The sequence below is a fragment of the Saccostrea cucullata genome, unplaced genomic scaffold (genome assembly GCF_032062105.1).
Source record: "Saccostrea cucullata isolate Sc308-1 unplaced genomic scaffold, CSIRO_AGI_Scuc_v1 ctg90, whole genome shotgun sequence".
Taxonomy (NCBI): domain Eukaryota; kingdom Metazoa; phylum Mollusca; class Bivalvia; order Ostreida; family Ostreidae; genus Saccostrea; species Saccostrea cuccullata.
The window spans coordinates 414,995-433,255 of record NW_026940868.1 but is presented as its reverse complement, the minus strand read 5'-3'; the positions used below and the strand labels follow the sequence as shown (position 1 = coordinate 433,255).

The following is an 18,261-nucleotide window of genomic DNA, read 5'->3' as shown; positions in this document are numbered from 1 at the left end:
TGATATACATTGTAATTGTAGCCAAAATCTATGTGATTAAATTCTAAGGAATATATACAATTGAAATTCAATGCAGCTCAATGCTGCCAAGAATGTCTGTATTGAATAACACAGAGTGAGTTATTCTTGTCCTCGGAGAAAGTGTGCTTATTCTTTTTGAGTTTGTTCTGCCTGCCTGACAACTGTACATTGGATTGTTACGATTAGGGCAGGGGTGCCCCTAAAAAAACCTTATCTTAAATTATTCCTTACATCCCAACCTATCAAAATATCACAATTTCATTTAGGGGCAGGCCTGCCCTGAATGACTTCCAGGCCAAAATTCATGCAAAAATCAATGCTTTAATGGACAAAATTGTGTTCTGGCCAACTTTGGAGGTTTATTGTAAAGTTGTAATTAATAAATTTGATGTATAAAATACAAATTTGAAAAATTTAGACATGTATAAGGTAGAAAACAACAAATAACGATGAATTTTTAAATGTCACTTTTTCCGGGAAGTTGTTCTCTCCTATATGTTAATTCTTTTGTCATAGAGAATACATCCTTAAAGGTGAAAAAGCTGAAGTAATCTTGTTTGACAAAGTTTTGTATGAGGTGGTCATTATCTTACACAGTCAGTAAAATATATAAAATATAAAACAGATGTAACAGACTGCTTAGCGTCTTTTGAGTTCACTAGGATACTGAATTAACAAATGAATGAGAGTAACTATCATTAATTAATTAAACATTGTCCATATATCTGAATCTAAAGGGTCTTACCTCTGCATTCTTAAACAAAGTATTCATGTCTTTATCAAAGGCTTCCAGATCTGCGTATGTCCCTGATAAGATATTTTTCTCAATGATGTGGAAATCTATGGGGTGTTCAATGACTGTGTAATATTCTGGGTGTTTCTTCTTTGATGGCAGTGCAAAAGTAGAAACAGGGTCTCTTTCTTCCTTATCTGCAAAGAAAACAAACTGTAAGTATCTGCTGCTAAACTGTACAAGGGTTGTCCCAAAATTTCAAAGACTGAGCTCATATCTTTTTAAGAAATTAATGTATCTTTACAAATTTTCAGGGTGGATAAAGGGTGTTCTTGGCAGATAAATTACGAAATTTTATCATGCTTGCTAAAAAACTATTCGAGTAATAGCATTTGAAGTGATATTGTTCTCTAACACCCAGAGCAATCTGCAACGTCAAAAAATACAAATGTCAACCGTTCAAATTTTTGGAGAAAATATTTCAATTATCTGAAACAAATTCTTAAGTTAAACGAAACGGTTATAGTTATAAATATGATATATCTTAATTACTATGATATGATCATACATTAAGATATGTAAATAGAGTATATGCATGTACAGGTATGAAATAATAATAATCTGAAAACGCTATATTTCTACAGGCTTTTCGTCTGTCTTCTCTAATAGAGTTGCACAGTGGAACTCTTGCCCAGTTCATAGCCCCGTCTTTTATTTTAGGCTACATAAAATTGAAATTCTGGTTCTCAGGGCCGCAAGTATCCGTTTTGAGGTAGCCGCATTTTAATTAATTTTATTGTATTTTTGATAAAATAAAAAGTTGGTATTGCGGATACCAATCCGGAAAAAAAATTTCCGTCCTAATTTTTTCGTACTTTAGTATTCAAATATCACTTCCAGTAGCCATTTTCAAAGAGATTTTGGCTACTTCGTTTGAAAATGCATTCAAGGACATTGCCTATGATGTTCACATGCTGATAAGCAATGGATAAAGCAGAACTTTTCATCAGACATGGAAAGTATATCTGTGATTAAAAAAATATCTTTATGTTAAAGAAAATTAGAAATTTAAAAAATACCTCCCTCATCTACTTTATTGCCAATAAAATGATAAATAAAATGCCGCCCTCCTGCATCTGTTTTGGAGAAAATTGGCCTGAGAACCAGAGAATTAAATTTAGATAGCCTTAGTTACTGTTATTCACATACATAGAGAAACCGTTTTAGTCATTTTAAATACTAAGGACGAGAAAACGTTTCCTTGTCTACCAAACATTTATGACTGGTACATTTCTGTAAGAGTGAATTCAGGATCAAAACACTTCATTATAGCCCAGTGTGCCGCCTGTGCCAATGCAGCCGCCATTTATCAAAAAGTCGGATTTCAACCCCATGTATATAAAACGTTATAAAATTCATATTTATTAAAGCATAAACACCAAAATCTGATGAATAATAGTTAATTGCACAATATAAAGAATTTTCATTTCTATTAAAAAAATGCAAGGTAGTAATTACTTTTCCGTAGGATTTTAAATATATCAAATTTTAATTGCAACTTTGGGTATTGCGCCACCTTCCTACACCAGACAATGAAATGTGTCTTTTACATTGGAATAATTTGTGAAGCTACTCCATATTTGTCCATGAATTTATTAGATAGTGTTGGTTTAATCTATGTACCAAGTTTCATTAATGTATAACATCGGGTTCCTACAAAACGCTTGTCTACGGAATTTTGGGACAACACTCATAAGTACCTGCTGTAAACATTTGAACTAAAGAATATTTGAACTAATAGACAGGCATTTTTTGCTCAGCTCCTTTTAATACCTTTGTATTCCATGACTTGCCGACAGACATTGTTAAAAACTTGGGCAAGTCTAGCAGTCTGTGTCACCTCGGTGTTTTCTTCTGCCAAGGCAAGTCGTCTGAAACATAAAAGATTAATAATCAAACATAGAAACATATACAGCATGCACAAATGCACATCAGTTTTTCTTTTCTTAAGAACTGACATTAAACCATTAAATGATGTTAATGTTCGGCCATGTACCTTGTTTTTACAGATCTAGATGTTTTAAGGGCAGTCAGTTGAGACATAAAGACATCTTTTTTGGTATACCCTGTGGCTTTCATATATTCTTCCTCCTTGTCCAGCTTTTCTGGTGCTTTACGGCTGATGTGTCTCTGTTTATCAATATTCCGCAAGAGGAAGATGGCATGAGATCTGGCAAAGTGGCGTTCCTTTTGTGACATAGGCTTCATTGTGGACAATGTGGAGGAGGCACTGCTGTCTTTTGCAGACTTCTGTAAAATAATTTGATTTATTTAAGGTTCAAATAAACCTGAGGTGATATAAATTCTACCCAATATTTGAGAGTACAGTCTTATTCTTCAAGGCATATCATGACACTTCATCATTAAAAACTTTTCATAATCATAGAAAACATGTTTTGAATGCACTCTTTATTTTAATCATATTAACAAGACCTTTTCCTTGTATTTCTTCAGTCGGTTCTTGGACTTGCGTTTATCCTTGGGTGGTCTGCCTGGACCTTTGGATTTCACTTGACCATTCACTCTCTGGGTCTTACCGCCTATCACTCCTCGACAATTCTCACTTCCACACTGACACAGTTGCTGTCAACACAAATTTTAAATATTCAAAATACATTTCAACAAAAATTGGAAAACTAAACAATCAAAAATACTTCTATGGTAGTAAATATCTCACAAGATTTAAACTTCTTTAAATAACTACAGAAGAATCCTCATACCTGAGCATCTACATTGAAGGAGTGGAAGTTATAGTCATAGGTGAGTTCTATGTTGGGTGAAATGTCCTTCAAAGCAAACAGACCCATTCTGTACACCCCATTTACATTCCTGCAGTGAAAGAAATTTTTTTTACATTAAGCTTCAGATTAACTGCCTTAAAAATCTCCTTCCACAATATATATAAACAAAGATAAATGGTATTAATTTCTATTTCCCCTTCTAGAGTTCCATTTAAACAGCATACAAAAGATAATGTCATGAATGTTTCCATGACATTTATGGAGACCAATGTCTAATCATTACCATTTCTGCATCTCACAGTTGGGTTCACATGAATGGTTAACGTATCGTCCAATGTTTCCCATCCTGTAGCCGTCAATGACGGCCCCACTGTCCAGGTTCAGGCAGTAGTGGTGACGCTCCTGGGAGTACTCCTCTGTCATCCTCCTCCTAAACTCCACCTCACTCACAACCTCACCCAGGTACTCCAGTATAAACTGACCTGTGTACAAGATAGGAACTGCATTAGATCAGAGGACAAACATGCAGCTTTCATTATTATATTCAAAGTAGCTCATCCAATTCTTAAAACAGAATGTTTCAAGAAACCTAATGCTTTAATACACCAATTTATGATCTAATCTTAGACACTCTGAGATTGACTTTTTGACAGTTTATTTCATCTTTTTTCCAAGATATTTAAGTTAAATGTCAACACTTGTCAATTTGAATTTTAAAAAAATACTTATATCATATGGTATGACACATGCTTCTTGGTGAGGCAAAATGATTTAACTCCCAAATTTATCAAAAAATCATTCTGTTTCTAAAAACATATTTAAAATCTGATTTTTAAAATATATGCCTCTAAATACAGAATTACTGTAATTACCACTTGATATAGATTCTGAAGTTTTGACTCCATATCCTCTATCCTTTGTGACTATGACTTCTAAGTCTGATACCCATTCATGTTTCTGGAAGCGCTGATTAAGACATTGATCCTGACAAGGGCAGGTACTAATGTCACACTCCGTATACATCATTCTGTAACAGGGAAAAAAATCCAACAATTATTATACATCAGTACCAACATAACTAAGAACTTCAGAATAAACACTCAAGGTTGTTATTAATTGACTAGTAATTTGCTCTGTATTAATATCTGTATTAATATTTAAGTTAAAAAGTCATCTATTCTAAAATATCAAGAACTTAACCCCACTTTGTGTTCTGAAGCACCAGATATGAATTTTAGTTAGAGGACCGACTATGGTCTTATATCTTGAACCCAGGGTCATTTTCTAATTTTTTAAAGGACTCATTGTTTATTACAATAAAAAATTTGAATGCTTGATATAAATGACTGAAATTTTGATGATTGCAGTAATTTTTTAGAGTTTGAGCCAGATCTCATAGGTTCCTTAGCTTTTGCTAATATAAGCTGGATACCAAAACAAGAGGCCCAAGGGCCTTATAGGTCACCTGAGTATCATGCAACAACTTTCCAACAAATTAAATTTGATTCATGTTTTAAACCAGAGGCCATGGAATTCTGACACAATTTTGAAAGAGGCACCATTTAAGTTTTATTTCATAATGTTGTTGATTAATACCAAAGTGCAGCTTTCAAAGTATTAAATAATTTTCAGATTATGTACCCCCCCCCCCACCCCCAAAGCACCTCTGTCCCAGGGGCCAGTAAAATAACCGTTTTTGAAAGAAGCAGCTTTCTTTGTCATAAATGTATACTAAGATCATTGGCATAATACCCAGGCAAGAAAAAAGGAAAACATTTTCAAAGAATTCATGCATTTTCATTAAATAAACATTAGACCCCACCCTAACACAAGAAGCCCTGACCCACGGGCTCTGAAATTCACAAATCTAAAGAGGCATCCTTCCTTCTCATAACTATGTACATAGTTCATTGGTTAAATATCCAGGTGTAGAAAAAAGATTTCTAGAGAATTTATGCATTTTCACTATATAATCAAAAAAGCCCCACCCTAACACCAGAACCCCTAACCCAGGGGTCATGAAATTCACAAATTTGGAAGAGGCAGCCTTATTCAACATAACTATGTACTTGGTTAGTTTATTTAATACTCAGGAGCAAAGAAGAGGATTTTCAAAGAAATAAATCATTTTTACTATATAATCTATATAGCCCCGCCCTAGCACTAGAGCCCCTGACCCTGGGGCCATGAAATTCACAATTTTAGAAGAGGCAGTCTTATTCAACATAGCTATGTACTTAGTTTATTTAATCCCCACGAACAGAGAAGAAGAATTTCAAAGAATTTTTGCATTTTCACTATATAATCTATATAGCCCCGCCCTAGCACTAGAGCCCCTGACCCTGGGGCCATGAAATTCACAATTTTGGAAGAGGCAGTCATTTACAACTCAACTATGCACTTGGTTAGTTTATTTAATGCCAAGGAGCAGAAAAGAAGAATTTCAAAGAAATAATGCATTTTCACTATATATCCTATTTAGCCCCGCCCTAGTACTAGAACCCCTGACCCTGGGGACATGAATTTCACAATTTTGGTAGAGGACTCAATGCTGATTACAATCATACTAACAGTTTGACTGCTTGATGTCCAGGAGTAAAGAAGAAGATTTTTAAAGATTGCACTAATTTTAGTGGTTTTTGCCGCACCTAGGCCCCATGGGGGCAGGGACCACAAAATTCACAATTTTTGTTCCCCTTCTCCCACAGATGCTCTATGCCAAATTTGGTTAAAATTGGTTCAGTGGTTTCAGAGAAGAAGCTGAAAATGTTCAAATGTTAACGCACGACGGACGAAGACGGACAAAAACAGATAGCAATAGAATTAATCAGTGGAAGGGTGAAAATATTTAAAAGTTTACAACTAAGACTTATTGCGAGACCAAAACAGAAAGCAAGAAGTCGGCCAACTCAGGTAACCTAAATATAACTGCAATAGTGCTGTATAAGTTCACATACCTGTTCAGACATTCCTCACCACAACCTTTCACCTCTGGGTCATAAGGTCGCTTACAGGTACATGGATGTGCTTCATCACAAATTGGCTTGACATCAACATGGATATCTGTAACATAACAAAAGTTAAAGCCTGCATATGAGGAAATTTGTAATACTTTGGAAGAACCATCTTTAACTTGTGTATATTAATCTCTGCACATTATCAATTTCATTTTGTATCTACTGTATGTAGAATAATTCCTCAAGTTCAATTAGATTCCAAGTTGCAAAATCATGAATTAATTTGTTGTAAACTTAAGATGGTTTAAAGTTAGTGCTAATTTTAGGTCTATTATTCTGTAGCAGTTTATAATTTATTTTCATTTTGTATAATTCAGCTCTAGGGTCATTTATTTTGGTATTCTATGACAGAAAAGTTTATTTTGGTTTAGACGGAAAGGTTTTGTTTTTTTTTTTTTCAAAACCTGTAGAGACTGAAACCCTTCATGATGGAAAATGTTGATTTTTTTAAAATCCCAACTTAAAAACAAATACTTAAAAAAAAAAATATCTAAGTGGCTTAGGTGCAGACAATATGTTAAAAAAAGCATTAATAAATACAATACACGGCACGGGCGTGTAAAGCTCTATTTCATGATTACGCCAACCACTCACTACCTAGTGATTGCGCTAAATTTTGAATACGTCAATATATGTACACGTACAGCACATAATTGTACAGTGACCTACTAAATCCATTAATATTGGGCTTTTTTGATCATGTAGAAGGTGTTTGAAAACAAAAAGTTTCCAGTCAAATTTGCCATAATGGATACTTTTAAAAGCAGTCACTTGACTAATGGTGTCACTCTATTTCCTCCGACTGAAATATCTTATTGAAATAAGTCCATTTAGAACAAACCTATCAACATAAATTAAATAGCAGACAGAAATTATGTGACTAATTTAATTCAAACAAAAGACCTACAGACCACAACCTTCATCCAATATTAGTCCTACTGTTTTGTATAAATATTTTTATCAATTGACCCCTTAGGCCAGGTAAGCTTAAAAGCTATTGGTCTGTACAATTCAGTTTCAGATAAACTGAAATAGATAGCCCACACAATTCACGTAATTCACTGCTGGTCATACAGAAGAATCATATCAATTTCTCCAAATAGATTTATGTTTTAATAAAAATGCAGATCTTAAGGGGTGTGTTAAAGACCAGACAGGATCTGACACATCACACCTCTACAAGACACCTCAAACTGATCCACAGAATCCTCTATAATATACTATAGACGGGATCTGACACATCACACCTCTACAAGACATCCCAAACTGATCCACAGAATCCTCTATAATATACTATAGACGGGATCTGACACATCACACCTCTACAAGACATCCCAAACTGATCCACATAATCCTCTATAATATACTATAGACGGGATCTGACACATCACACCTCTACAAGACATCTCAAACTGATCCACAGAATCCTCTATAATATATATTATAGACGGGATCTGACACATCACACCTCTACAAGACATCTCAAACTGATCTACAGAATCCTCTATAATATACTATAGACGGGATCTGACACATCACACCTCTACAAGACACCTCAAACTGATCCACAGAATCCTCTATAATATATATTATAGACGGGATCTGACACATCACACCTCTACAAGACATCTCAAACTGATCCACAGAATCCTCTATAATATACTATAGACGGGATCTGACACATCACACCTCTACAAGACATCTCAAACTGATCCACAGAATCCTCTATAATATACTATAGATGGGATCTGACACATCACACCTCTACAAGACATCCCAAACTGATCCACAGAATCCTCTATAATATACTATAGACGGGATCTGACACATCACACCTCTACAAGACATCCCAAACTGATCCACATAATCCTCTATAATATACTATAGACGGGATCTGACACATCACACCTCTACAAGACATCCCAAACTGATCCACATAATCCTCTATAATATACTATAGACGGGATCTGACACATCACACCTCTACAAGACATCCCAAACTGATCCACAGAATCCTCTATAATATACTATAGACGGGATCTGATACATCACACCTCTACAAGACATCCCAAACTGATCCACAGAATCCTCTATAATATACTATAGACGGGATCTGACACATCACACCTCTACAAGACATCTCAAACTGATCCACATAATCCTCTATAATATACTATAGACGGGATCTGACACATCACACCTCTACAAGACATCTCAAACTGATCCACAGAATTCTCTATAATATACTATAGACGGGATCTGACACATTTACACCTCTACAAGACATCCCAAACTGATCCACAGAATCCTCTATAATATACTATCATCTCAGAAACCTAGCTATTGAAACCTTTTAAATAAACCTTGTAAATATACAAGTGGTTCGAGAATGTGTCTGAATTGACATTAATTTCTTTTAAAGCTACATTCTAACAAGTTTCACCTTATTCAAAAAAAGAGGCAAAGCATGAAATAAAGGAATATTCCATTATATCTCTTGTAATATGTGAGAATCAATCTCGCTTTTATTGCTATTAAGGTTGTCTCCTGAAGAGATTCATCGCTCAGTCAGAGAGGCTAAACTTGATCATTGATCAAATATAAAACAAGATACAACTGTATTGGATACACTGGGCATTTACAGGCAATTAATGACAAAAAACCTACATGAAAATTCAATTGCCTTGGCAACCAAGATCATCAGACTCTGATTATAAGGATATAATCACCCATTACTCATGTAAGGAAGGGCAAATCCTAAGAGTTCTTCTGTATCTAACAATGCCTGCTTCACGTCAAATCACCATTTTATGACCCAAGTTAATGGCTAACCATACTAATTACAAACAGAGATCTAAATTCTTCAGCACTTAATTTTCCTCTATTTACACCTCGAAATCCTCTACTTAAGAAAAACCCGGGCTTGGGAAAGTCAAATAAGATATCATGCATCCACAATGGAATTACATGGATTAAACTGTCAGTGTAAAATGAAGCTCTTTTAGCAGTAGGTTCATTAATTATAATGTGTTGACCTTTAAGAAATTAATGTCAAAATAAATCCTCCCAGTCATCAGTGTTTTTCAACAGTGTACAAAAGATGTACTACAAGATATAAACGGATGTTCATCATCCAAATAATACTGGTAGAGTGATCTGTTTGGGTGGCAGAGGAGAGGGCTGGGGCTACCACTCTACACTTACAGAGCTAAATAACATTATTAGGTGCCATGGATAAATAAATACATCACCAAAATCCACTTTATCAAACATTGATCTTAAATATTATCTAATAGCAGCCACATTTGTCATGCAGCATTAGTCATGATACCTTAAATAATGAATGAAAACATGTGAAGCTATTCTGTTATTCAGACATAATGAGTCATTGAAACAACTTCAGCTGAATCGGACTGATGTCATAACACCAAGATGCAACTCAAAACTTGCATCCAATTTAATCACAGCTGAGACAAGTTATTTGCTTCTCCTTGCCAAATGACATATGTGGGCTTGAAATGCTGCCGTTTGTAATCCAAAACCGCTCATCTACTCCCAAACTCTTGTAAATGGATTAATTATTCAACAGCAATACTTTTTTAACCTCTTACATTTTACGTAATAATATATACATAATAATATTTCATTTGAACTACTTAATTTTTTATGTCTCCCTTTCCAACAAAACATCAGGTCATGAAATATTAATAAACTAACAATTCATTTGAAGATAAAGCCTTCATTTCTCAAACAATATAAGGTCATCATAAGCATGCATGTTTCACGGGCCATAGTGAGGAAATTAACAAGGGTCTATCATGTCATATTTTAATAGCTCTACCACAGAGTAAAACCAATTACTGGCAAATGATAATAATAAACCTCTCTCTCTAAATGCCTGTGGATAAATAATGCATGGTAAACAACAGCCAATTTTATGTGTATATTGGCCTGATGGGTGTATTCTCCTGCTAAGGTGAACTGATAACGCATCAGGTGATGACAAGATAAAAATGAAATTTTTGCAAAGATCTGTAAGGTAATCGCACCTGTTAAGTACCAGTTCCCAGCAATAGACAACAACACACAATTTATCAAGACCCCTTATTTTTCACCAGCTCTGAACACATACAATAAGAATATACATCACAGCTGATATTTATATCCACCTTCAGCCTATTATCAGAGGCAGTGCTGAGCAGATCTACAAACAACTCCTAATGAATTACATTAACCATGCCTGAACTGCTCCACTCATAAACTGTTTTTAACTTGATTTAATGTTTCTCCAGAGATCTACCATGCAATATTATATGCAGCTGTGCAGTGTACTTTTCTCAAGTAAGCAGCTGTCAAGCATGAAATCATTTCATACCAAACTTCTGCCCCACTGATAATCAGCAGTTTAGAAGGAATATTACAATCAACACGATCAAACAGCAGCGGAATTTACACTTTGTTGGCTTAACAAATGTTTCATAAACAAGTCAACCAATTGCTAATAGACATAACTACTTTCCTGTGAACCCCCTTCACCCCTACCCTACCCTATCCTTCCTCTCTACATTTCTACTTACTATTTCTGATCTTTCTATACTTTTCTTCATGACCCTCTCTCTTTGGTAACTGTAAAAAAGAAAAAAAATTATTTAGAAAAATTATTAAACTAATATAATCCTGAATAATAGGATAGATTCTTTATCAAATTATACTTAACAATTATTAGGTACAAGTTTTAATCTAGTAATATTTGAATTTGAATCCTGAATAAAATATGACATATTCAAGAACACTATTTTCAGTTTTATTTCTTATTGAACTTGCAAGCAGCAATACAGATCTGCATACCATTTCTTATTAATTAAAGCATCAGTATTTGTTAATGCATTACTATAACGCTCTTTGGTTTTATGTTTTTTAAAAGCTTTTATTAATACCAGTTTATTTATTTTTTATTTTTAATCATATACTTTTGTTTTTCTTCCCTTAACAAATTCATGCCATATAATCTATTTTCAACTTAGTCTAGTTTTATTTTCAAATTTTAGAATACAATATTTAAAAATATTTTAAAGCAAAAACAGAAATAAAAAAAATGGGCCTCCCGGGTCACACGAGTATCACAAGTTTTAATCCCACCTTGTGACCTGAAACCTAGATATTGTGCCCACTAATTTCATGAATTGTGTAAGAATTAGACTTTTTGTAACCTTGCAAACAATTTATCTGCAAGGTTTCTTGGATAAAGGAGTTTTTCGAAAGCATTTTCAATATACCCCATCCTAGGGCCTGGAGTCATGAATTTCATAGTCTTCGTAAAGGTCTCATAGGTTTATTACATTATCATGCCAACCATTTGCCCACAAGATATCCAGGAATAATGTGAACAGATTTCACTGGTTTTGGCCTCAACCTCTGGTCCAAGGGAGGCAGAGAGCAAAAAATTCATATTTCCCTCCCCTTAACTCCTACTAGATGCTATAAACCAAAATCACTAGATGCTATAAACCAAAATCAAAGATGCTAACTTTTTTTTTTAGATAAATAATGTATGGGTACAGACAAAACCAGATAGCAATAGGTCATCTCAATGACTAGGCAAATTTAAAAACCCCACATTTTTTTTTTTTAGGAAACCCAACACTTTTAATTTCATTAAAAAATTATTAAAATTTACTTAGAAATGTAACATCTATTTTAGAGCACATGCATGATAACTGAATTAGCTTTTTCAGAAAGCACAAAGCTTTATCAGTCACGCTCAAGAACTACTCCATGAAAGATGAGCATAAGTGCACTAAAAAGTACAGAAGTGTTATGTAAAATCTCTAAGCATTTGATTCTTATGTTTCTGGGTTGTTTTTTTTTTTTTTAAGTTAACTTGCTAAACTGTGCAGGGATTGGCTGGTAAAGCATACAAAGCAACAATCTGGCCTTCAGTTTGGTGAGGTGTATTTTTTTGTTACCAGATCATTGTTCAGTTGCCACCAGATATCGTACGACAGCAGAAAGTCACACTGACGTTCTCTGAGGTGTTTGCCCACATGGATGGGTGCTGGCATTAGACTACCCTGTTTTTTATACACCACCTTTTCACGACTTTTGCCTGTGCTGCCACTGGAGTGAGTCTTCCTTGTGCTGAAATAAAAGAAAACAGAAATCCTTAATTAAATCCTTCATGTGCAATTTTTAGATTTGTTTACTTTGAAGGGTCTTTTACTTTTTGGCAAAGAACTAAACATAATGCCCGAGATACTTGTTTTTCCACAAATGTGTCCTTGAGACTGACCCTGATTAACAACCTTTTCCCCCTCACTTCTTTTGAATTGAAATATTTCTGTAACTTGGTGACAAGCTGTCATTATTAACACTACAAGAAGATAATCAACCAAACAGAAACTCTTTTATGTATTCATTCAGACTAATTAAAATGAATTTTTTCAAATCGTATACTTGACCCTGTGGGTGGAGTGTAGTCTTTCTAATTAATTTCTGCAGTGTGTGTAACCATTTCTCTAAACTGTATGTCATGTTTTCACCTTTATTATACATCATCATTTTGACACAACTTCATAAATTAATCGTACCTGCCCCATACAAAAGGCAACAAAGTCTTGTTTTTTTCCAATACCATGTCATAAATAGAACGCAAATTATGACACATCATACAAAAGAATTTCTTGTCCTACTCATTAAGATTCCAAAATTAACATCAGTCAAAACTTTTCAATGATCTTTTATTTTTTCCTCTCTCTTTACCACCAGACAGCAGGAATTGCTTCAAGAAGGAAAAATAAATTCTTTAAGCTGTTATTTAATTATGGCATAAATATAGCTTTGAAGGTCGCTCAGCTCTCCTTCAATAAGTGCAGTGTTATGATCGTGACAGGATAACTCTACTGGTTGTAACCACCAGTTTTCTCTTCTTGCTCAGATTAATACATTGTACAACTACATAGATTCACTGACAGAAATAAAAAAAAAAAAGGATCACTTGTGACCATCAGGAGCTGACAGAAGTCAAATCAATGTAATATGAAGAATGGCTCATCAAACTAAAGTGCATCAGAATGCAGTCATTTGTTTAATTAATAGGGATCAGCACTTGAAGTCCTAATAGCAATTAATCAAAGGCATTATCAGTTAATATTCACCTCTAATAACAACAGACCTTTTCTGCCATTAATTGCTATTTACAGAGCAGTGCAGGATGAAAATTTCCTTGTGTTAAAAATCAATATCGGCCCATCATCCAGTTTAGCGAAAATCTATGTCCTATTTCCTTTTTTCTCAATTATGTTAGTCAAATATTGATTGGGAATAGATTCAATATTCAGACGGCCTGGTAAATAATGTTGCGATTGCATTACTGTGTTGTTTCTATCCTGCTGTGACCCAACAGGCCAGCAGATCAATATATTGTTAAAAGAATTAAATGAAATTTTTATACAACTCCCCCAAAACATCATTCATCTCCAGAAGAGTGTTAAAAGACTTGATTTAAAGCTGATCAGGACTTCAGAATCTTCACTTATGCAACATAAATGAAGACAAATTTCTTCACAGTTTAATATGGACTGGTATTGCTGTCAATTCAGAAGAAAACCCATCAAAAAATCAATATGGCTATTGAAAAGAAAGAAATTAAATGCTATTGCAGGCCTTTACTTAATCCAATGGTGAGCCAAAAAAAACTATAATTAAGCTTCGTTGATAGATACATCATCAAAATACGAGAGTCTTTGACACAACCATCAGATGTAGGAAATATTTGTTGATCCTATACTAGAAACAGGTTATTCTTAGTGCATTGCCAAGGTACATGTATACAAGCCAGAGAAATGATCAATTAATATCGGCTTCATAAATAGCGCTTATTTCACCGGATTAGGATCATTACACTACATAACTTTTATGTTCTTTAAGCATTAGCCAGTTGAAAGCAGAGTAGAGTTACAGGAAAGAAAATGTTTCATATGAAGAAAAGTCTTTATAATAAAATTAAATAAATCATCTGTCTGATATTGGTTTTCTTTCAAAATCTATTAGCTTGCATGTCTAAATTGAAAATGATGTGCCATAAAAAAGGCCATGTGGAGAAAGGAAGCTGGCATTATGTTTAAATCGATAAAAAACTTGACATTACACACTGTGAAATACAGGTAATCCAGCGATCTCTTTGTCATAGATGGCCGCTTCTGATGTTTATAGGCCTTTTTATTGTCACTCTTGGGAACTCAACAAAACTGATAAATTATTCTTGTTACCACAGGTTTTGAACAGTCAGTTTTTTACCCATAAAAATCAAAAAGGGGGTTAAGAAAAAAAAAGTTCATTTGTCTGTTATAAAAATGTTGAACAAAGGGTATGCATGAAGGAGCGTCACTTAGCAGGTGTTACAAATGGAGCAGATGTCAACTGGACCATTGGTCATATCTGAGGCCTGAGCATGAAAAAGTCGCTCCCAGTGAGGACAAAGCTTCTTTATAAAATGCCATCTATATAGCTGGGCCTTATCTTAATCTTTGATTGGGCTTTCAAAGGTTTTGAACTCTAGAAGGTTAAAAAAATGATCCCCAAAATGTCTTCCTACATTTTCAAAGAATTGTATATGCTTGTAAATAAATGACTCCAATTAAAAGTATATATGTTTATTGTGAATCATAGTGGCTTTGAATTCTATTATGAATTAATTAACATGAAATTATATCATTCAGACAACTTTCAATGATCTTGTATAATCACAACATAGTATTATTACAACTCTTGAAGCCTGTTGTATTATTACACATCCTGCAATTTTTTTAAATAGCTAACAATTATTTGAAGTGTATTAAGAGGATATAACATGCAATTGGTTAAGTGGACATAACTTGATGACCTTGTTGAATCAAGTATTATGTACACATGTAGGACAACCCATCTAATGCTAGGCAACCAGGATATGCTGAGGAATGTATTTACACAGAGATATTTACACCTGACAAGGAAACAGTTTTCCTCCTTGAGTGTCACCCCATGTAGCTATTTACACTTTATTCCACTTCCTCATTAGAAGCAATTTGCAGAAAGGGAAAAAGAGCTTTATTTAAACAGATTTAAACACACTTCCTCATATCTGCTGTTGTATTTGACACCTGAACAAATGGTAAATTCAGCTTTTTTAAATTGGAATATAAATGCTCACAGACAGGTTATGCCTACATGTTCAAGTGGAGTGTATTTGAGTACATACTGGTTACAAGGAGATTCCACACTAATTAAAGATACTACATTATTGGCTACACAGAAAATTTTTAGCACCCTGGGTCAGAGTAAACACTTTGGTATCAATGTCAGACTGCCCCACTGGCAGATGAAGGGACAGGGAATGGGAAACTAACAAGCTTGAAACCTCATCAACCTTGTCTCAGTATCCAGACCCCATTATATGGTTCACTAACGTCAGCATGCTGTCTTAACAAAATCTTGTTAAATTCCCACTGCTAGAAGTTAAATGGCCCAAACCATCAGACAAGTCAACACATCAACATTTTAAATCTCCCATCTTTTTAATTTGACACTCAGTAGTCAGTAGCTTGTGTAATCATATCATCCAATGTTAAAACCACCTACCACAAAAGAAACTGCTTTTATATGAACAATATTTTTTGATTAGGTGGGAATGCACTGGAGTTCATCAGGCATTCAACTGATGAAGTAAGTGAGAAATTTATAGCCTCCTGTCTCTTTTCTGTTGTGCAGTTTGATAGCTATCAGATTTCCCCAGATTATCCAAGAGAACACAATGAGACTTTATTTCTCTCTCTCTCTGAAGCCCTCTTATCTCTAATCAGAATACAAGGCCAAAAAAAGGTCTTGATTCAATGAATACCCTAGAACAGGTAAAAACCACTTAATGACCCAGTAAAAAGTAGCGCCAAAATCACAGGGTACAAAACATCCCATCACAAAGAAATTTTAACCAAGCAGAACGCCTAATGGCTCCAATCAATTCTTAACAAGTTCATATCACCCACACTATCCATGATATCTACACATCTAAATCAAGAAGACAAATTCTTCAACAGGGGTTCATACTTCACTCAATTATTCAAATTTTGAGTTGAATATTTTTTTTGATATGATAATTTAAAGTATGATTTTGTTCTTTCCATCTAGGATTTGTGTCACTGATCACTAATTTTTATCTTCATCTTTTAAAAAAATATATTAAGTGATCTGATTAGCGATTCCTTTTTGTAAAATTAGGAATAAATGGCAATGTGAAGTTAATGCATTAACAACACTTAGGACTGATACAATATCATGTAATTTTAATTTACCTGTCAACCATTAACTCGTTTACTTATGACGTAATGGGAAAAAATATTCAGTAAGGCAGCACTTCTCTTTTACTTTAATTGAATCAATCAATATATCAACAAACCATCCCCCCTTTGTGATAAACAGATGCATTCAATCTTAAATACCAATTTATTGACAGGATATTCTTTAATGCCTTATCATTCCCATTTTCACCACTGGGAAATGTTAAATGACTCAAAGATGAAGAAAATATTGCAAATATACATAATTCCTGCTTTCAAATTCAATTACTCTTTGGCTACCAGCTATTCAATCTTGAAATATAATACATGGCATTTAAATCTGCTTAGATGACTATCAAGTAGTCTGTGGAGGTTAAAATCCACATTTGAATGATCATTTCAGCTTTTTCAAGGAAACAGATATGGGTGTTTGTTAAGTCAATTCACACTGGGTGAGGGTGTTAGATTTTATTTGTGAGATTTTTACTAGATGACATTGTACCACATTTAAAACATTCAAAAGGTGCTGGTGTAGATTTTGGCCTCTCCAAGTCTTCATTAAGTTATTAACATTATTCGTTATCATTTATTCATTAAAAACTGGAATCTTCCATACTGTCCTTAAAATTTACATTATCAATACTGTATATTCATTGTTGCAATAAATTCTGTTTAAAAAACAAAATAAATTCAATGCAAATTTCTCTTCTGGTCGAATATAACTTCCTCCAACAAACCATTTTAAAAGGATAGATCCTGCCTCTCCAACTCACAACAAAATCTTTGTGTATCCAGATCATTTGTGTACATAAAGCAATTTTAAATTTTTCCTAGAAGTCTGAAAGAGAGTTATCAGACATTACAATTTATCTTATTTTACACTACAACTCTATGAAGTCTTCAAGAAATTGGATCCACGCCAACTTTAGGATCCGATTTTCAAATGTGAAGGAAAGTGGTCGATTAGGCGATTATCTTCCTATAATCAACTGCAATAGTGATTCTTTTACTTGCTTCCTTTACCTGTTTACAATATTGAATAATCATCACATAGGTTTATCAATATAGCTGATAATGAAGCAACCTACATTGGGTAAATATATATTAACCACAAAGGTTTAATTCTTCTTCATGATGTCAATTTGATTTCATAGATTGCAAAAAAGAACATTCCTTTTAAATATGAAGTCCTGATAAGAATGATGTGGATTTCTACCTGCCACCCCCTCTGAGATTACTTACTCTGGGTCTTCCTTGTAAGTGTCGGAGAAGAGACCAGCCTTCTGATATTTTTTCTTTGGATATCCTGTCCCATCTCTCTTGCTGCTGATGTCAGAATCAGAGGCCTCAGTGGACGTACTAGGAAGCCTGTATTAAAA

The 18,261-nt window shown here is 34.2% G+C and overlaps 1 protein-coding gene across 2 annotated transcripts in view; it reads right to left on the bottom strand.

Annotated features, from left to right (window-relative positions):
- The window catches only part of LOC134256513 (histone-lysine N-methyltransferase ASH1L-like), a 38,611-nt gene that overhangs the window by 14,989 nt on the left and 5,361 nt on the right, over positions 1 to 18,261 (bottom strand). Inside the window, exons 5-15 of one of the 2 annotated variants that reach the window (XM_062739149.1) lie at positions 18,125 to 18,250; positions 12,539 to 12,710; positions 11,150 to 11,198; positions 6,513 to 6,618; positions 4,428 to 4,582; positions 3,839 to 4,037; positions 3,535 to 3,643; positions 3,248 to 3,397; positions 2,811 to 3,064; positions 2,588 to 2,685; positions 767 to 951 (exon numbers count right to left, since the gene is read on the bottom strand). In XM_062739149.1, coding sequence (XP_062595133.1) covers positions 767 to 951; positions 2,588 to 2,685; positions 2,811 to 3,064; positions 3,248 to 3,397; positions 3,535 to 3,643; positions 3,839 to 4,037; positions 4,428 to 4,582; positions 6,513 to 6,618; positions 11,150 to 11,198; positions 12,539 to 12,710; positions 18,125 to 18,250 — 1,603 coding nt within the window. The remainder of the gene's footprint in view (positions 1 to 766; positions 952 to 2,587; positions 2,686 to 2,810; positions 3,065 to 3,247; positions 3,398 to 3,534; positions 3,644 to 3,838; positions 4,038 to 4,427; positions 4,583 to 6,512; positions 6,619 to 11,149; positions 11,199 to 12,538; positions 12,711 to 18,124; positions 18,251 to 18,261) is intronic. The other variant, XM_062739150.1, reaches the window with a different exon arrangement.